The 17,663-nt window shown below is 45.4% G+C and overlaps 1 protein-coding gene across 1 annotated transcript in view; it reads right to left on the reverse strand.

Annotated features, from left to right (window-relative positions):
• The window catches only part of CCNK (cyclin K), a 14,644-nt gene extending 744 nt beyond the window's left edge, over positions 1–13,900 (reverse strand). Inside the window, exons 1-10 of the mRNA XM_007455661.1 lie at positions 13,704–13,900; positions 13,145–13,226; positions 11,504–11,635; positions 7,587–7,692; positions 7,027–7,084; positions 5,893–6,062; positions 5,267–5,538; positions 4,528–4,561; positions 1,183–1,254; positions 176–393 (exon numbers count right to left, since the gene is read on the reverse strand). Coding sequence (XP_007455723.1) covers positions 176–393; positions 1,183–1,254; positions 4,528–4,561; positions 5,267–5,538; positions 5,893–6,062; positions 7,027–7,084; positions 7,587–7,692; positions 11,504–11,635; positions 13,145–13,226; positions 13,704–13,900 — 1,341 coding nt within the window. The remainder of the gene's footprint in view (positions 1–175; positions 394–1,182; positions 1,255–4,527; positions 4,562–5,266; positions 5,539–5,892; positions 6,063–7,026; positions 7,085–7,586; positions 7,693–11,503; positions 11,636–13,144; positions 13,227–13,703) is intronic.
• Positions 13,901–17,663: the final 3,763 nt, after the last annotated feature.

The following is a 17,663-nucleotide window of genomic DNA, read 5'->3' on the forward strand; positions in this document are numbered from 1 at the left end:
CCCCCCCCCCGACAGCTCACGGCCACCCCGGGGGTTCCTGGCCCTGTCACAGCACCGTGGGCCGTCTTCCAGAGGAGCGGCAAGCAGCTGTCACCTTTGTGGCCAGACAGCACGGCCCGCGCCCGTGTCCCAAAGCCAGCGGCTCATGTGCTGTCACGCAGGCCCTGCACCTCACCTTCAGCCACTCTGGGTGTTCCCTCCTCGCTCCCCAGCGCACCAGACACGGGCAGTCCCGGGGGCGCACGGAGTCCCTTCCGCCCAGACCCCCAGCCCTCTTTCTAGTACAAACGTGCGCGGGGCCCCTTCTTTCTGCCCGTCTTGCCTCCAGCGAGGCCAGGGCCAGGGCCAGGACGCAGCACCATCTGCGGGCGGCACTGGCGTTTGGCAGGACGCCTGAGAGGTGGTCACATGAGTGACGTGGCGTTAAACACACGCCGGGCCGGCCTCTGACACCCCAACGGCCCACGCGAGCGGCATTCCGGCCCGTGCCCTGTGTGGCGGGGGGCTCAGCTCCCCGCCCCGGCTCCCTGGCGGCCAGCAGCTGACCGGAAGAGCTGAAGCCCCCAGAAGCTCAGAAGTTGCTGGAGTATCTCCCACCTTCTGGCACACACACCCTAACTCCTGCCTTCTCTCGTTGGACACATCACCTTCCAAAGTGTCGCCATAGCTGAAGAATGAAAGTTCTTTACAACTTTTCTCCTCTATTTTTAATAACGCTGAGGAAGCGTCCCAGTTCACTGTGTGCCTGTGAAGGCCTTTTCACTCTATTCTCCCCGTGACTCCATGAACAACTGCTTACTCTCCAAAGGGTACTGAGAAGATGCCCTGCCAACGGGAAGCCGATGCGAGAGCCTGGAGTCTAAGGTCGACAGCGATCTGCCCGGATCTCGACAATGTTCCTAAGTTGGCAGGGCTTTGTTTTCCTAAAACTGATTCTAAAGTCATTTATCCTCCACCATTTCTGGATGCGAGAGGTCAGAGAATATTCAGATATACTTAGAATTCACATCCTCAAGCTATCTGGTTGTGAAAAAAACAATTTTTTGAAAAATCCTAGGTCATTAACGTCTCTCTAAATTTCTGAAATTCTTCCATAAATCCTCCCCAGGATTTCCCAAGTGTGCCCTTCAAAAAGGCAGAGAGAAAAGCTGGCCCTCCCAGCTGCCTGCAGGCAGCACTTACCTGGAGGTGGATGGGCTGGAGGCAATGGAGGGTGAGGGGGCTCAATTTTGGGAATTTTAGGTGGTGGTGGTTCTGAAAAGAAAAAGTAGATTAAAAAGCTACTCTTCATATAGAATAAGTATGTCAGAGAGAGCGAGAGAGGAGAAAAAGAAAAATGCACTGTTAAGGAATTTTCTGGGGGAAAAGGCTGATATGACCAAGGCTTTAAGGGAAGCTGAGGAAGGCACCAGCTAAACCATCCTTTTAAAAGAACAAAACAAATGAAACAAATACATCCCCCCTCCAGCTCCTGCCACCCCACGCCTCTCGCCTCCTTCCGAAAGTAAAAACCCTCTCGCTTCTTACAGTTCGCCAGCCCATTTTCCACCTCTGCCCAACTTCCTCCTGACCACTTAAGACGAGCCCTCCAATGACACGAGAGCAGCAGACTGCATCTCAGTTACCAAGTGGTACCCGTCGGGGTCCTCACTAACACACAGAGCACCGAGAAAGGCCCCAAGTACTCCCAGGAGAAGCCTGCACCTTTTTTTTTTTTTTTTTTTCCTTGCGTTATGCAGGCCTCTCACTGTTGTGGCCTCTCCCATTTGCGGAGCACAGGCTCCGGACGCGCAGGCTCAGTGGCCATGGCTCACGGGCCCAGCCGCTCCGCGGCATGTGGGACCTTCCCGAAACGGGGCACGAACCCGCGTCTCCTGCATCGGCAGGCGGACTCTCAAGCACTGCGCCACCAGGGAAGCCCGAAGCCGGCACCTTTTAACTCTTGTCTAGGCACACTTAAGTTTGTTTTCTCTCTCACAAATGTTTACTCCTAGTTATAGCAGCACACCTGAACTGGCGTCGGTAGAGACCTGGAGGCTGGCGAATGGACAGAAAAGCAAGGTAGTTGGGACCGCTTGGGGCAAAGGACAGAGCCCATCCTTTAGGGTTGAGCGGCTGCATGTAACCAGCATCCTCAATGACAATCCTAGGTCGCCAAGACAGGCTACACCACATCCAGCATCTTCCGTTTGTGACGGTAGAGAGTGTGCGCACACAATCAAAAAAGAATGCCATCTTTTCGCTTGTATGATTTGGTTCTTTCTTCCTGAAACTCACTTTATTCTGGCTCGTACGCCGCTCTGCTCTGCTTCTGCTCTGGCACTGCTCAACATTCTTGGCTTCCTGTGTCCCAGACACAGGCTGAATTCAAGGTCCAGGGACATCCCTCTCTCTATTCTCTTCCTCAGAGACCAAATCCCCCGTCTCTAGGCAGAGGAGCTGCAGATCTATCTATGCCTCTGCCTTCCATCTCTCCTGCCAAACTGCGGAGCAGGCTCCTGGGCCCCGTCCCGAGACCGAGCAGCCCACCCCTCTCATGCAGGTGCCCCCCTCCAGCCCCTCCCACAGATGGCTGAGCTGAGGTCATCTAGGTAGTGCTGTCCGACAGAAATATAAGGAGAGCCACATAGGCAATTTTACATCTTCTAGTAGCCACGCTGAAAAGTACAAAGAGGTGAAATTAATTTTAATACGGTCTTTGATTCAACCTGGTATTATCAAGAATTTTATCATCTTAATGTGGAATCAATGTAGAATTTTATTAATGAGATTTTTAATGTTCTTTTCTCTAACTCTTAGAGATCGGTGTGTCTTCTGCACTGAGGGCACGTGGTGTTTTTGGAGTAGGCCCCATGTCAAGTGCTCACCAGCCCTCTGCAACCCAGAGCACAGTGGGGTCCTGCTTCCAGGCCCCAAGGCACCCCCGACACCAGGTCTCACTCTGGAGCTCGCAGGCTCCTCCCCATTCCCCACCCTCTGTGCCATTACTGCTGCCAGGGGAACTTTCTCTACAATGAACTCAGACCGTGCCATTCTCCTGCTCAAACGCCTCCACTGGCTCCCCTGCCTATGCAGAATCCACCCTCCACCAGGTGGGCGCTATCACCTGCTTCTAGCACATTTTCAGTCCTAGCAAAAGCTACTCCTTTTTAACCCTTCACAGTCCAGTAAGACTCCCCTCTCTGTTGTCTCCCAAATTCTCCACCCCACTGTTCACTCTGCTCCTCTGCCTGAAGGCTCCACCCTGTCAGTCCTTGCTGCCCAAGGCAAGTCCCCCTCCAAGGCCACCCGGGCTCATTTCTGCCTCTTGAAGACACAGCGCCAGCTCAGCTGACCCAACATCCACGTGGCACGGAGTGCAACCCCCTCTTCTGTGTCTCGCACTTACTGTTTGCCCATCTGGAGCTAAACAAATCTCCCCTGTAATGAATTCATCATCCCCCCAAAGATCCTGAGAAAAAGGAGCTTTACTGTAACTTGACGATCTCGCAATAGTTCAATAAATAATTCACTGGGTTCCTACCCTGGAACTAAGTGACAGAGAAACAGAAATGAGTAAACATGGTCTGTGCCAGCACAGGGTTCAGTACTACAGGCTGACCCGGAGACAAAACACTTCTGGTTTTCTCCTCTGTGATCTTTCAGGTTTTGCTCACACTTTGTTAGTTTCCAATACAGAAACAAGTTAATCAACTCTGGGCTCCACAAATATGGGGAAAAAAACATGTTTAAAAGAAGTCTGCCCCCCGTAAGCAGCAGGGCAGCACGCCTACTGCGGCTCCGATCCTTTCTACCCATCGCTCTGCTGCTTGCTGCTCAGTCTGGGGGTGCCCGGGGCCCTTCACTCTGTCGACTGTGGTGGGCTTAACTAACCTCCAAAAATAAATGTTGCTGCAGCAGTTCGCCTACTTTCCTAATTATATTTTGATATACAGTTGGCCCTTCGCATCCGTGGACAGGGAGGGCGGACTATGAAACCCAAGCATCTGCGAGTTCTGGCATCCAAGGCGGGTCCTAGAGCCAATTCCCCGTGGATACCAAGGGATGACTTATGTTACCAAGCACATTTTTTTTTTTTTTTCTTCTTGCGTTATGCGGGCCTCTCACTGTTGTGGCCTCTCCCATTTGCGGAGCACAGGCTCCGGACGCGCAGGCTCAGCGGCCATGGCTCACGGGCCCAGCCGCTCCGCGGCATGCGGGATCCTCCCGAAACGGGGCACGAACCCGCGTCTCCTGCATCGGCAGGCGGACTCTCAAGCACTGCGCCACCAGGGAAGCCCCCAAGCACATTTTTATTGCCACTAATTTTTTTTTTCTGTATTGATACTGTTAAAGTACAAGCCAAAAATATACAGTCAGGGAATACACAGAGAAGACAACGCAGCTAGTGTAAAGTTTTTGATGGGCTCTAACGTTAAATTTTAAGGCCAATCTAAATCTGAAAGGAAACAAGTTTTGACTAAGAATTTAAAGTCTTGATAAACAACATATAAAACTAAAAAACGAAACACGAGAACGTAAAATTACCTGATGCTTTGCTCTCTTCTTTGGGAGAAACAACCTGTTACAAAAGAAAATACACAACTGTTAACCAAGGCCCTAGATGCAGTGAGGAAAAACTGATTATTCAGGCACTGAACAGAATCACAGACAGAACGTGGACTCAGACAAAAATTAATTTTGGCTTGAACTTGCAGAGCAAACAGATCATTTCTGCCTCCTTCCTCTTCCCCTTTCAAATCAGACAGCAGGCAGAATTACTAACTTTTCTGACTAGTGAGTTCTGAGCACTAAGTTTCGCGCCCTCCATCGGGCTGTCTTAACCGTGGTGAGGGTGCTTGCTGACCAGCTCTATCCCGCGGGGCTTCCTTGGGGTCTGCGTCACAACGTACGGCTTCCTCCACTGGCGCGGCTGCTACCACGGGGAGAAACTTCTACAAATACCCCCGTGTCGTTTAAAGACATGGAAGACACCTATTCCGGCAGTCAGTGTGCAGATGTGGAAACTACACCCGGGCACGTTTTGGGGCCCTGACACAGGCAGCAGCGGCTGGAGGAGGACAGAGCCATCCTGGCTCCAAAAGGTACCTCTCCTCTGACCACGCCAGCTGTCAGGCTGCCTGTGGCCATACAGGCAGACGGGGAGGTGGATCGTGTCACTCTCCGCTTTTGGTGTTCCGTGTGCTGCCTCAGAAAGGGGAACACACACAGGTGGGGTGTTGCCACGGGAAGCCGGCTGCACCCAGTGCCAACCTGGCGCACTCACCACGGCGCGCTTCGCCTGCCGGGGGGGACTAGGCTGCGGGGACGGTTTCTTGGGCTGCTGGGCCGGTGGCGGTGGCTGCGGCTGGGCTGGCTGCTGCGAGTCCTTCTGCGGGGGCTGGGGCGGCTCGGAGCCTTGAGACGGCTGTGACTGTGGCACTTGTGGCGCTTGCGGTGTGGGCTGGAGAGATGGGGGCTGCTGCAGCTGATGGGGTGTGTGATGAGGCATCTGTTGTTTCCCTTGTGAGTAAAGATCCAGGATTTGGTGGCAGATGTCTAAATGATAGGAAACAATGACATTTGCCACAAATTGATATTTTAAATAAAATTCTACCTAGAAAAAAACATGCTCCCATTTCCCTTGCAGGTGCAATTCCTCTACAAGGGCCAATATGTGGCTGTCATATTTGTAATCCACCAATCCCTGGTGTGCACAGCACTGGTGTGCATTATTTTTAGTTCACCAAAACTATGTGTTTGGATAGAATGAACATTACATTAGAGAATTTAATTAAAGAATAGTTTGCATGTACTTGTTTGGGAGAATCCATTCTTGGGACTCATTCTTCCTCACAGGGAAGAATGATCTAAATGTGGAACACCCTGCAGAAAGCTCAGCACGCCCCGTACCTTCCAAAACATCCACAGGGACGTCTTGCACAAACTGCTCCCACCATCTCCGGTACATGGGTTTGGAGGTCCATTCCTGTATTTCAAATTTGCACAAACGCCCCGCAAGATACATCACTGCCACTGCTATGATCTCTGGTTCCCACTGTAGTGACAAGGTCGTGCACAGACTAGTTCAACAAGAAAAAGAGGTGACTTGACTTGGATGAGCAAACGTTTATGATTAACCCAATGCATGGAGATTAGATGCCATATCTAAATGTCAGTTTGCTTATTTTTCCCTATACGTGATCAAATAAAGTATTATAAAGAAGCAAGTTTTTAGTCTTCTAAACGTACCGAGGTAAGTTACTTTAACTATTGCTACTAATTTGTTCCTTAAAAAATCAGAATTCCAGCACATTCAAAAATTGCTATGTCGGGCTTCCCTGGTGGCGCAGTGGTTGAGAGTCTGCCTGCCGATGCAGGGGACGCGGGTTTGTGCCCCGGTCCGGGAGGATCCCACATGCCACGGAGCGGCTGGGCCCGTGAGCCATGGCCGCTGAGCCTGCGCGTCCGGAGCCTGTGCTCCGCAGCGGGAGAGGCCACAGCGGCGAGAGGCCCGCGTACCGCAAAAAAAGAAATTGCTATGTCATGAAATACAAATGAAAATGCTTAAGTTCTTCAAACGGCTGGAACCCTAGCACTGAACCATCTCCTTACATGATGGCAACTCCACTGGCGGGCATTCTGTTCCCCATCCAGCACCTCCTTAGACCTCTCAGCTCCAAGAACATCAAGGCTCTAAAACCACTACGAGGAAGTATAAAGTTGCAAATATATAGTGTGCAATTTTGCAAAACGAAATGGATTTAAGTATATACTTGTCAAAATTCTCTGGTGTATTGTTTAGGACTTATGTTTCAAACCGGTGATAAGATCTCAGCATCCTATAGCACCGTGATGTGGCAGGGTATCCCCTCTGCCGGGAAGCAGGTGACCTGGACTTTAACTCCAAGTCTGCTGTTAACTGGCTCCTTAAGCTGGGGCAAGTCAGTTTCCTCACTACAAAATAAGGGGTTTGGATTAGATGACACGTGAAGTCCCTACCTATTTTAAAACACCATAATTAAACCAACATTTGAACCCATGTACCTGTCGTTTACGAACGTCCAAGCCATTTGAACCAACTTTTGAATTTTGTTTTTATCACCTGGAAACGGGGAAGAAAAGGCAAATTAGTAATAGAAAGGGAAAAAAAAAAAAAGAATGCATGAGAAGCAACAAGTACTTATTTAAAGCCTACTGTGTGCTTAGCACCACCCCCAATACACAGCAAAGAGCTTCTGCCTGGGAAACAAGGACAAATGAGCGGGCCCAAGTCCCACCTCTGTTCTCTTTCTGCATGACCTACACTGAACCACCATTTATGGGAAACCTGGCTCCAAGCCTGATTTTATTAGGCTATTTAAAAAATCCTTACTCATTTTCCTGCCTCATATCACTTGGCAACTGGATGACAGAATCTGTTTATACATAAAAGGAAACAGGGTTAACAGCTATAATACTGAATTGTCTGGCAAGCTATGGCCTAGGTACTTCACACACTGAACTTTCTGCTGTCCTCTTTTGAGAAGCGTAATCTGAGTATCATCAAATTATTATAAAGATCTGATTTCAGAATGAAAAAGTTCTCTTAACATTTTTTTTCTTACCTTTGAGCTGTTTCGCATACTTGAGCAGGAATTGGTATGGATGTTCCACCTGTAAATCAAACTTTATGGTCTGTAGTAAGATTCTCTCCAGAACCATTACTTCTTCCTAAAAATGAAATAACAAATGTTGAGATAGTAATTTCAATCACAGGTCTGAAACAGCATTAAAATAGTGAGCTTTCCTTTTATTCTCTCTTCAAGTTATATTTTAGCAACTATTTTTCATTCCTTTTCTCCTCTCTCCCACTCAGGCCTTTAACATGCTCACAGACAATGATAAATTCTGAAAAGAACTAAAAGTAGGAAGACAAAACAATCAGAGTTAATTTTTAAAACCTACTTGAAACAAAGTAAACATTCTTAGCAATGTTATTACTTTCCATACAGATGAGCCCCCTTTACAAAATAGACCTTTACTTTACAGATACTTTAGTTTCCTTCCAGACCTCCATTAAAAAAATGCAATCTTCCAGGCATTTATGTTGAAAATTTTAAGCAAGAAAGATTATGACAGTGGCAGCTTCATGCAAACCTGGACAGTGAATTTTGTGTGTGTGTATGTCTGTGTGTGAGAGAGACAGAGAGACAGAGAGAGAGAGAGAGAGACAGAGAGAGAATGGGGGAACATCATTTTTGTGTTTTAATCTTTCATCTACCTGAAACAAGGTATCCCAATGTCATTTACTAAGTAAATTATCATTTTCTCTTCTATTAAGCCACATCCTGAACTGTCTATACACACACACACACGTGCGCATACACACACCATCTTTTCTGTTCACTGCTCTGTTTGTCTACTTCTGTACCAGGATCAGAGATTTAACATTTGGAAGGGACAGTTCAATGATTACTCCTCTTTTAAAAACCTCTCTTGTTTTAGCCATGTTCCCCCCACCACCTGCATTTTAATATCATTTTATTTAGTATCATTCTAGGAAAAATGAAAGCTACTGATGTTCTGATTGGGAACTCACTGAATTTACAGAATAATTTAGGGAAATGGGCATTTTAAACTACACTGAATCTTCCTACCAAAAATTTACTTATGAAAATCTTCTTTTCAGTCCTTCAGTAGTTTTAAAGCCTCCCCGCCCCAACATGGTTTCCACAAATTTATTATAAGGTTTATTCCTGGATATATTATTTTACTGCTGCTACTGTAAATGGAATCTCTTCTTTTATTATGCTTTCTAACTAATGTCCATAAACAACTTCTTGAATTCAACCTCTGTAGAGCCTGACTGTCCAAGCACTTACAATTTTACTTGATTGTAAAATACAATTAAGATGCTCTGTGTGGCAAAAACAATTACAATCACTTGTTTGAGTCGGAGAAAGGGCCTTGGGGACACCGACAATCTCATCATTAACAGCTGCATAAACCCATTAACTCTGGGAAGAGAAGCCATGTAGATAACTAGCTTTCAGGTTAAAGTATGGCATCACACTTCACAGAATGTAGAGATGATTCTACCATGAGTGTTACTCCAAATGGCAGGGCAAGGTGAATGTCTTTCCACCCTTGTTTCCCAAGTGTTCTCTCAGGAAAGCTTTTTAAAATCTTAAGGTTTTCACATAGCATCAAAAAAAATCTCACTATCACTGTCCCCCCACCCCCCTTTTGTCACCACCTGTTTCCCAGAAGTTTCAACATATCCCTTAAATTTAGAAACAATCTTTTACCAAGTGTCCAGACTGTAGCCCATATAGTATTATGAGACAGCCCAAGGCCTGGCCTCCCTTTGTGTTTCAAATACTCAATTAATGGAATAATTATAGGTCTGTGTGCCAACACGATTCCTCAGGGAACTTTCCCTCAGCCCCATACTTCCTGTCTGGAGCACCTGTCTAGGTTCCCAGATCGAATGCCCTCACCGCACCTTTCAATAACTTTTATAGCATTTATCACAACTCATAATCAGATAGCTGGCTATCTGAATATTTGATTAAAATCTGTCCCACCACTCGACTGTTAAATCCATGAGAGCAAAAGCCAGGCCTGCTTTGCCACCTGTTCATGTCTAGTGCCTAATGCAGAGCCTGGAACAAATATTTGTTGAACACATGAGAAATTAATGTAACAGGGAGAAACCACAGAGTTAGGGCAAAGCTAAGTAAGACAAAAAAGTTGCACATGATTCAGGACCGTACTTTTTCTAATTGCTTATACTGCCGCCTCCCCCCAAACTTCCCTCCTCTCCTCTCCGGCGAGGAAAATGTCTTCCACAATGTCTTCACCGCTCCCAGATCCAGGGTTCCTTCCTTTGGCCCCGACACCCAGTCATGCCTGGGGAGACTGCACGTGAGAGAGGGGAGGGCAGGCTGCAAAGCCCCTCTGCCCACCTGAGTCAGGCTGGCTTGGCTTAAAAGCCTGATTAGCACGGCTGTTGCCCTCTTCCTGACTTCGGGGCCCTGGAGCTGCAGAACTTCTGCCTCACCGTGCCTGGCCGTGATCTTGGTTTCCTGATGTGTTGGTACAGTGGATAAAGGCTGAAAGCAGAAGGGGACTCCTCCAAAGGCGCCCTGGACAGAACACGCCAGCTGCTGCCACGTGCCCTTGCCCTGCGGTGCTTCCAGATCTTTGCGACTCCTTCTGGATAACCACAGCTCATCAGCCACAAGGTCCCTCTGCCCCTGTGACCAAGACCTGACTAAAGCACAACACATTCCTACAACTGTCTCCCTGCTGTGTGAAAATCAAAAACCCACAGGCATTGGAAACATTATCTGATGCTACGTTACTTTTATAAAAGTACATTTTTGACCACTGTTAGTATGAATTCCTCATGGGTTCACATTTTTATAATCAGGTGAATGGATTTATAAAATAAGTTCAAGGGACAGTGTCAGAGTTATTCACACTGACAGTACTTACAAATCACAACCACAGTATGTGCAAAAGCATTCTGGGCCTGTTACCTCCTGGAAGGCACACACGTTGTAGACACACACACAGATTCTGCTGGGTGGGGGAGGCCGACTACCGTGGGAGGCAGTACCAGCTGACCAGGAAAAACAGGGCCGTGGACGTGCTGAACGGCATCGTCTGGCTTAGTTTTGCTTTAACTGTGATTCTGAGTTTCTCCCCACATCCTTAGTTGGTCATTTATTCAACAAGTACCTGTTGAATGCCTACTCTATCCAGCCACTGCACCAGGTATCAGGCAAAACAGACAGGGTCTTAGCTCTCACAGATCTACAATTGAGAAGAGGAATGTTCTTTGTGTGATTATCTGTTTAAAATCTATCCAATTATGAGCTGTGACAAACATTATGAAGGCTAATTCGCAAGTGCTATAAGGGTTACAATGGGGGGACCTTGACAAGAACAGGGGAGGAGGAAAGCTGCCACCGACCCGAAAGTGGTCTTTTTAGAACATAATAAAATCATGTATGCAATTATTTTACCACCATTTCCTGACATTAGCAGGGGTTGTGGGGAAGGGACAGGATGGATAGTATATCAATCTGGGTGTCTGCAAATGTTAATACCTTCCACCATTCTTGGGAAGCAAAAGACACACAGCACACGTAGACACACTTGTACATCCAGCATCTGTACATTCTGTCTTCCCAGAAGCCAGCTGGAGATGAACCCAAGAAGCCAAACTGCTTCTGGGCCTAGGAGTGCTAAGGGCCATGAGAGGACTTTGCTCACACACGTTCTATGTGCTACTGCCCCTAACGGGCTCACAAGCCAGCGTGGCACATTAGCAGATGCTACCTAAGTGTAGGCTACGTTATCTTCCCTCCTTTCTCACAGAAGCAAGGAAGAATACCTTCTGCATAAGTCCTCTTAGGGACACAGGGGACTGGCAGATACAGGGCCACAGCCCAACGTTGTCAAAACAAGGAACTCTTATCATAATGCTGTTGTGAGGACTCAAGGCCTGAAGGCAGAAAGTTATGACTCTTACCTTTGGGTCATCTCCAAACTGGCCAAATTGTACATCATTTAATAAACTACGAGCTGTTTTGATGATATCTTTACATTTTTTTGGTGTTTCTTCTACTTTCCCAGCCAGAAAGAGACAACAAGCTCCTGTCACCTAAAAGGAAGGCAAAAGCTCCTGAGATCCTGTTATCAAAGCTCACAGAGAAACAGGAAAAGCATTTTGGGCCTTCACAACAAACTGGGCTCCCTCACTCTCCTACCGGCTTCTTTCTCATTTGCAAACACTTGGACACTCTAAAATCTTGAAGGAAATGTCACATACAAATACTCCACCCGCCCTGCCATTTGGCTTCATAAATTATTTTAAATTTAGTTTTCTGAATAAAATGTCACGCAAACCAAGGAGCCACCAGAAAGGGAAAAAAGTCACAGAAACAAATTTTCTTTTCACATTGCAATCTTAAAGACACTGACTCCCTGACTGGTGCACCCAAATGCATGTCCTCTGGAATTCGCCTCTGCACCACTGCCCACGCTTTCTTTTTCCTTCCTCACGCTGCCTGGCTCCTGGTCCAGTTCCTACGCCACTGCGATCTTCTCACTGCTCTACCTTCAGCTTTTCTTTGCCCGCTCGCTCCAGTCTCTCCTACATGGCCCTCCCTTCACAGAATCCTGACCACGTTAGACATCAGTGAGATCCTGTGCCGGGGTACAAAGCGGATCCTGACACGGTCTCCTTCCCCTAGAACGTCACAAATTAATGAGGAAGATGTGTACAAAACTAAGTAAAATCTTAGCAAAAGGAAGACCCCCAGCAGACTAACTTCCTGTTACATCTAATTCTTCTTCTTCATGAAACCCTTCCATCACTTCAGTTTACCTACTGAAGCCACAGTTCCCTAGTCTGGCATTCAAGGCCCACTATGGTCTGGTTCAGCCTACCTTACCACCCAGGGTCCCACCACGCCCTTCCCGCCGATAGGCCTCCTGGCTGCCGTGCACGCCTCCGCCAGGCCTTGGCTCATGCTGCTTTCTGTAGGACTGCTGCTCTGTCCCATCTCACACGGATAAGTCCTACTTACAGTCAAGGCTTAACTCAGTGCTGGCACCTCCTCCCCAGCATTTTCCTCGATCCCTCTATGATGTAGTTCATCTCTCCCTTGAATGCTACAGCCTTCCTTCTGTACCTCTCCTATGGCCTCACTCTCTACAGTGTGTTTTGTACCTGTCATACCATCTACCCTGGACTGAAAGCTACTTGAGGCAGACTCTCCCACAGAGCATAAGACAGTCCATGTCTTAAGGAGTAACTGAAGAATAACGGATATGGCATAAAGAACTACTATGCAGTCTTGGCCTTTGTTGGGTCTCAACTGTAAGGCCAATTTTATCTTGGGAAAAGTAACAAGGAAGCAAATTTTCACACTAAGTACAATATGATTATGGTTCATATTGGATTAAATAAAAAACTTAAAAATACTTTAATACAGTTAATTGGGAAAAAAATAAATTTTAGGCTGTTTTTGTTTATATATAATATGTACCATACAAAACTAAATACTTTCTGGAAAATAAAATAAAAAGAGAGATTACAGTCTGTCCACTAAACTCTGTGGAAATAACAATATGTGATAGAAAATTATAATAAAATTCAAACACTTACATATCTTGGGAATTGCTTGAAGGAATGAAACATATAGAAGCGATGAAAATATATTATTCCAGTTGCCAGGGTATCATAGTGTCTGTTGTTCTGGTTAAGGGTTTTGGCCAAGAATTTTTACAGGTTACATCTTATTTAAATGTGGAAAAAACAATAAAGGCAAACAATAACAACAAGAGCAGTGGGAAAGCAAACACTATCAGTGGCAAAGCAGGTGAATGGGAATCTCCGGGTGTCGGAATTCCGGTACAAGCTGAAGTCCATGCTTTAGTAAGGCAGGGCTTCACTATCCTTTAGAAATACTTCAACTGAGGTCACTGGGTGCTATTTTCCATCCTGGTGGCCACCTGCTCAAAGGCTAATTCTACACATTTAAATGATAAAAAGGAAATAGAAAATCCCTGAAGAGCCAAGCAAATCTGAAGTAACATTTAAATAAGAAAGCTAATTAAGAGCTGCTTTAGTCAGGGATGTTACTTGGTCTTTTGTCTATAGCATTTAATTTAATTTGTGGTGATGGTGGGGAGTCTGTCTATCATAGATCCCAGAATCAGGATACAGTCCCAAACGTGTGCCCACATCAAAGATGAACCGAGCCCCTTCTCGGCGGTAGCGGGCCTCAGTGGCCGGATCGAGTCCTTCTAGTTGAGAGGGTGTATGAGCCAAGTCTTTTTTATCCCAGTACCAACATGGTTTTGTGTGGTCCAGGTTTGCTGAGAGTACTGAAGGGCTTGAATTTTCTTTATTCTCCTTCATTTATTGAAGCAGACTTGTTCTTTCCAACAGACTTTCTGAAAATGTTAGAATCCTAAAAGAAAGAGAAGCAGCAGTAATGTTGGAAAGGGATGCCTCACATTAGATAATCCCAATCATTATAAACAGTCTACGATCACAGATTTGTTCTTGATAAAAATTTTTCAGTTGAAGAAGCACTACTGATTGGTAGAAGCCCAGGCTCACCTCCAAACACAAATTTAACACTTAAGTGACTCACAGTATGATAAATCCCAAATTTCATCGCTTAAAAGAAGGAGCTTTTCTGTCTCATTTCCTTCTGCCTGTTTTCACTAGGCCCAGCTCCCTTATGCTGATCTGGATTCTGTTTCTCAGTAAAACCCAGGTTGGTCCTAATCCTCCCAAAAGATTTATGCTCCAAAATTATCCATTTCTTCCATCCAGCATCCAGTCAAATTTTTCCCTTTTTTAGTTTACTTGATTTCATTTAGGTACTTTCACTTAGAAAAGCCACCAGACTGGATGAATTCATATCTGCACAGGCCACTGAACTGAGCAATGTAGATCAGGTGTGGGTGCAGTGATCTGGGGAGAAAGGATGGAGGGAGGTGGTCCACAAGGGAAGGAAGGAGTTCCTTTAAATTTTTCTTGCTTTCTCATCCTCTTCTCTTTCATTCAGAATGAAGAGATTCTCTAAAAGCTGTATGCTGAGAAAAGAAAACAAAAAATAAGGACTCTCACCTAGAGGCCATTATAATATGGAAATTGTTTGAAAACTGGATCAGAGAATAGACATTTTCATACAGGGCAGCAAAAGGGTTCTAAAAGAGGTAGCTAGAACCAGGTTGGTCTGGTTCAGCAAGAAAATAGCAGTTCGGCAGCCAGGCTCTGGGCCAGGGCCATCAGTTAACCTGGAAGCCTAACTTCTCCTGTGTGCTGCCTCATTTCTGGTGGGAAAGGTGACATGGAGGGCTGACCGCTCTCCTCCTTGCACCTGGGAGCTCTAAAGAGAAACGTTCCCTCCAACAGGAAGAATTAAGTACTACCTGGAGAAAAGCAACCTTCTTGAACTAATTTACACTCTGTGTGACTGAACTGGACAACGGGTGGGGGCTGGGGGAGACCGGTTAACTAAAGCCTCAGTGTGTATGAAGAGTTCCCAATCAGATGCTCAGTAAATATGAAGAGCTGGGAGTTAGATGTCATACTAGATATATTTTCTCACCTATCAGATTGGCAAAAAGTCCAAAAGTCTGACAATATACTCTGTTGGCAAGGCCAGGGAAAAGCAGGTAATCTCCTGTGTCGCTGGTGGAAGTACAAAGTGGAACCACTCTCACAGAGGGGAATTTGGCAATATCTAACAAAATTACATACACATTTGCTCCTTGATTTAGCAATTCCACTTCTAAGTATTTACTCTGACAATAAGATCACAAATATGAAACAACAGGTGCACAAGATCATTCAAAGTATTGTTTATAACAGCAAAAACTGTAAACAACGTGGAAGTCCATTAGGGCACTGGTTGAATAATATGGTACATTAACACAAATGCGTACCATGTAGCTATTAAAAAAGACTGAGAAAGATCTTTAAGTACTTGTATAGAGAAATTTCCAGGATCAGCAAGGTGCAGGAAAGCATACATAGCTATGTTAGCATCTAAGTAAGAAAAGCGGGGAAATACAGAGTAGAAATATCTATTCTCTTTTTCTTTTTTGCGGTACGTGGGCCTCTCACTGTTGTGGCCTCTCCCGTTGCGGAGCACAGGCTCCAGACGCGCAGGCTCAGCGGCCATGGCTCACGGGCCCAGCTGCTCCGCGGCATGTGGGATCTTCCCGGACCGGGGCACGAACCCGTGTCCCCTGTATCAGCAGGTGGACTCTCAACCACTGTGTCACCAGGGAAGTCCCACAACTGAGTTTTGATAAATTTAATAATTCCTGGCAAATTTACATCTTGTTAGTTTTGGTCTATAATTTCAGCCTTTAAGAACTCTTGAATCCTGAGTGCCATCTAACATACTGACTAACTATCACTACAGGTTTTGAGTGCATTTATTAATTTGAGAAGCATGCCTCATAAATTTAGAGTTGGTAATTAAAAAAAAAAGTGCTAACCAGAGTAAGGGCAAGGCCAGAGCCCTGCAACTTATCTCTAAAGACCTCTCTTCAGGTTGACATCAACCCATTAATCAACATTTGGGGTTTGGTAATTTGAGTGGACATATATCCATCTAACCAGACCTTACCCAGTGTACTTCTCTCTTGTGTCTATTAGGATAGGAAGAGGGATTATGTTCAGTGTCCTAAGGAAATCTAAATGGACTCATGTCTAGCAATCCCCCATCCACCACCAGTCTAGTAAACTTATAACAAAAGAAAACATGATTTTTGTCACCTGGTTTTCTTAAATTGAAGCTCTGTTGGTTTGAGGGTATGAGCCCTCTTTCCCAAGTACTTAGAAGCTCTCTTCTTGTCCCAACAAGACTCTAAAAGAGATTACTAATAAGCTCTAGCATCCAAAGCCACCTAATTGCTCTCCGCAAAAACTGACACATTTATCAGACTCCAGTCTTCTATCATTAACTGCACTTTTAAGATTCCTCAAAGCCTATGAACAATAATTTCACAATCTTATCTGCATGTATTTTGGTATATCATTTATTTGACCCTGAAAATAGAATTAGATATAATCCAATTAGATATTCTTTATATCTCCTCAATTACCTTGAACTTAATCCTTCTTGATTTTGTCTTGACCTAGTTTTAGAGACAACAAAACATTTTTCCTTCTAGATACTTAGCAAATTCTCATTGCTTTCAAATATAATCTCCTGAAACGAACAATTTATTTTGTAAGCCAAAACTATGACCATTGCTTTTCCTTATGACGTTCAATTTTAGAAATGGCATTTAAGATTTAACGATCTCATTGGCAATTAAAATGTTTCTTTATTGCTTGTTGGTGTAAACTACGTTTTCAAAATGGAACAAATGTTTAACATGCTTTATGCAAGAATCAACTAATATTTCTCAACAAAGCATCAAAAGATAATCAAAATGAGACAAAAGTAAAAAAAAAAAAACAAAACTAAAATTAGACCCCAACGGTAGTCTGAAAAAACAAAGCAATCCCGGATAACTATTACATTCATAGTCAAGATTATTTAACAAGCAGGCATCTAAGAACACTAAGAATCTTAACCAAATGTCTATCAATACCGCAACTATTACCATCATCATCCATTCATTCAGCAATGAAGACAGTTTACTATCTGTCAGGCAGTGCTCTAGGTGCTGAGGATATAAAGCTCCTTCGTGGAGCTTTCATTCTAGCAACATCATTCATACAAACCTTAACCAGCGCCAGAATTGCAAGGTAGTGTGCTAGGTATCTTTAACGATACACAAGAGATACACAAGCATTATCAAGTTTACCTTAAAAACAGGCCACCTTCAACTAAATGCTGTGAGAAGCCGTTCCTAACGTCAGAAGATTTAGCGAAAGCTCCGTTTGACTGGCAAGCCAAATTTCGGGAGCGCTACCGACCATGCTTTGTGCGGGGAATAGTCTGAGAGCTTTTAGATATCCTCTTGCCTTACGCCTCAACCTTCTAAAGAACAATTCCTCTGGTAACAAACCAAACAACCCAGGAGAGGGTCGGTAAGCGCGATGTGTCGGCAAGAACGAAACTAACCGCGGAAGTGCATTTTCCTCATTCCTAGTCCCACCCTTGTTACACGGGTCTTCAGATTCCGAAGTCAGAATACCCCAGATG

Source organism: Lipotes vexillifer, unplaced genomic scaffold (assembly GCF_000442215.2).
Source record: "Lipotes vexillifer unplaced genomic scaffold, Lipotes_vexillifer_v1.1 scaffold584, whole genome shotgun sequence".
Taxonomy (NCBI): Eukaryota; Metazoa; Chordata; class Mammalia; order Artiodactyla; family Lipotidae; genus Lipotes; species Lipotes vexillifer.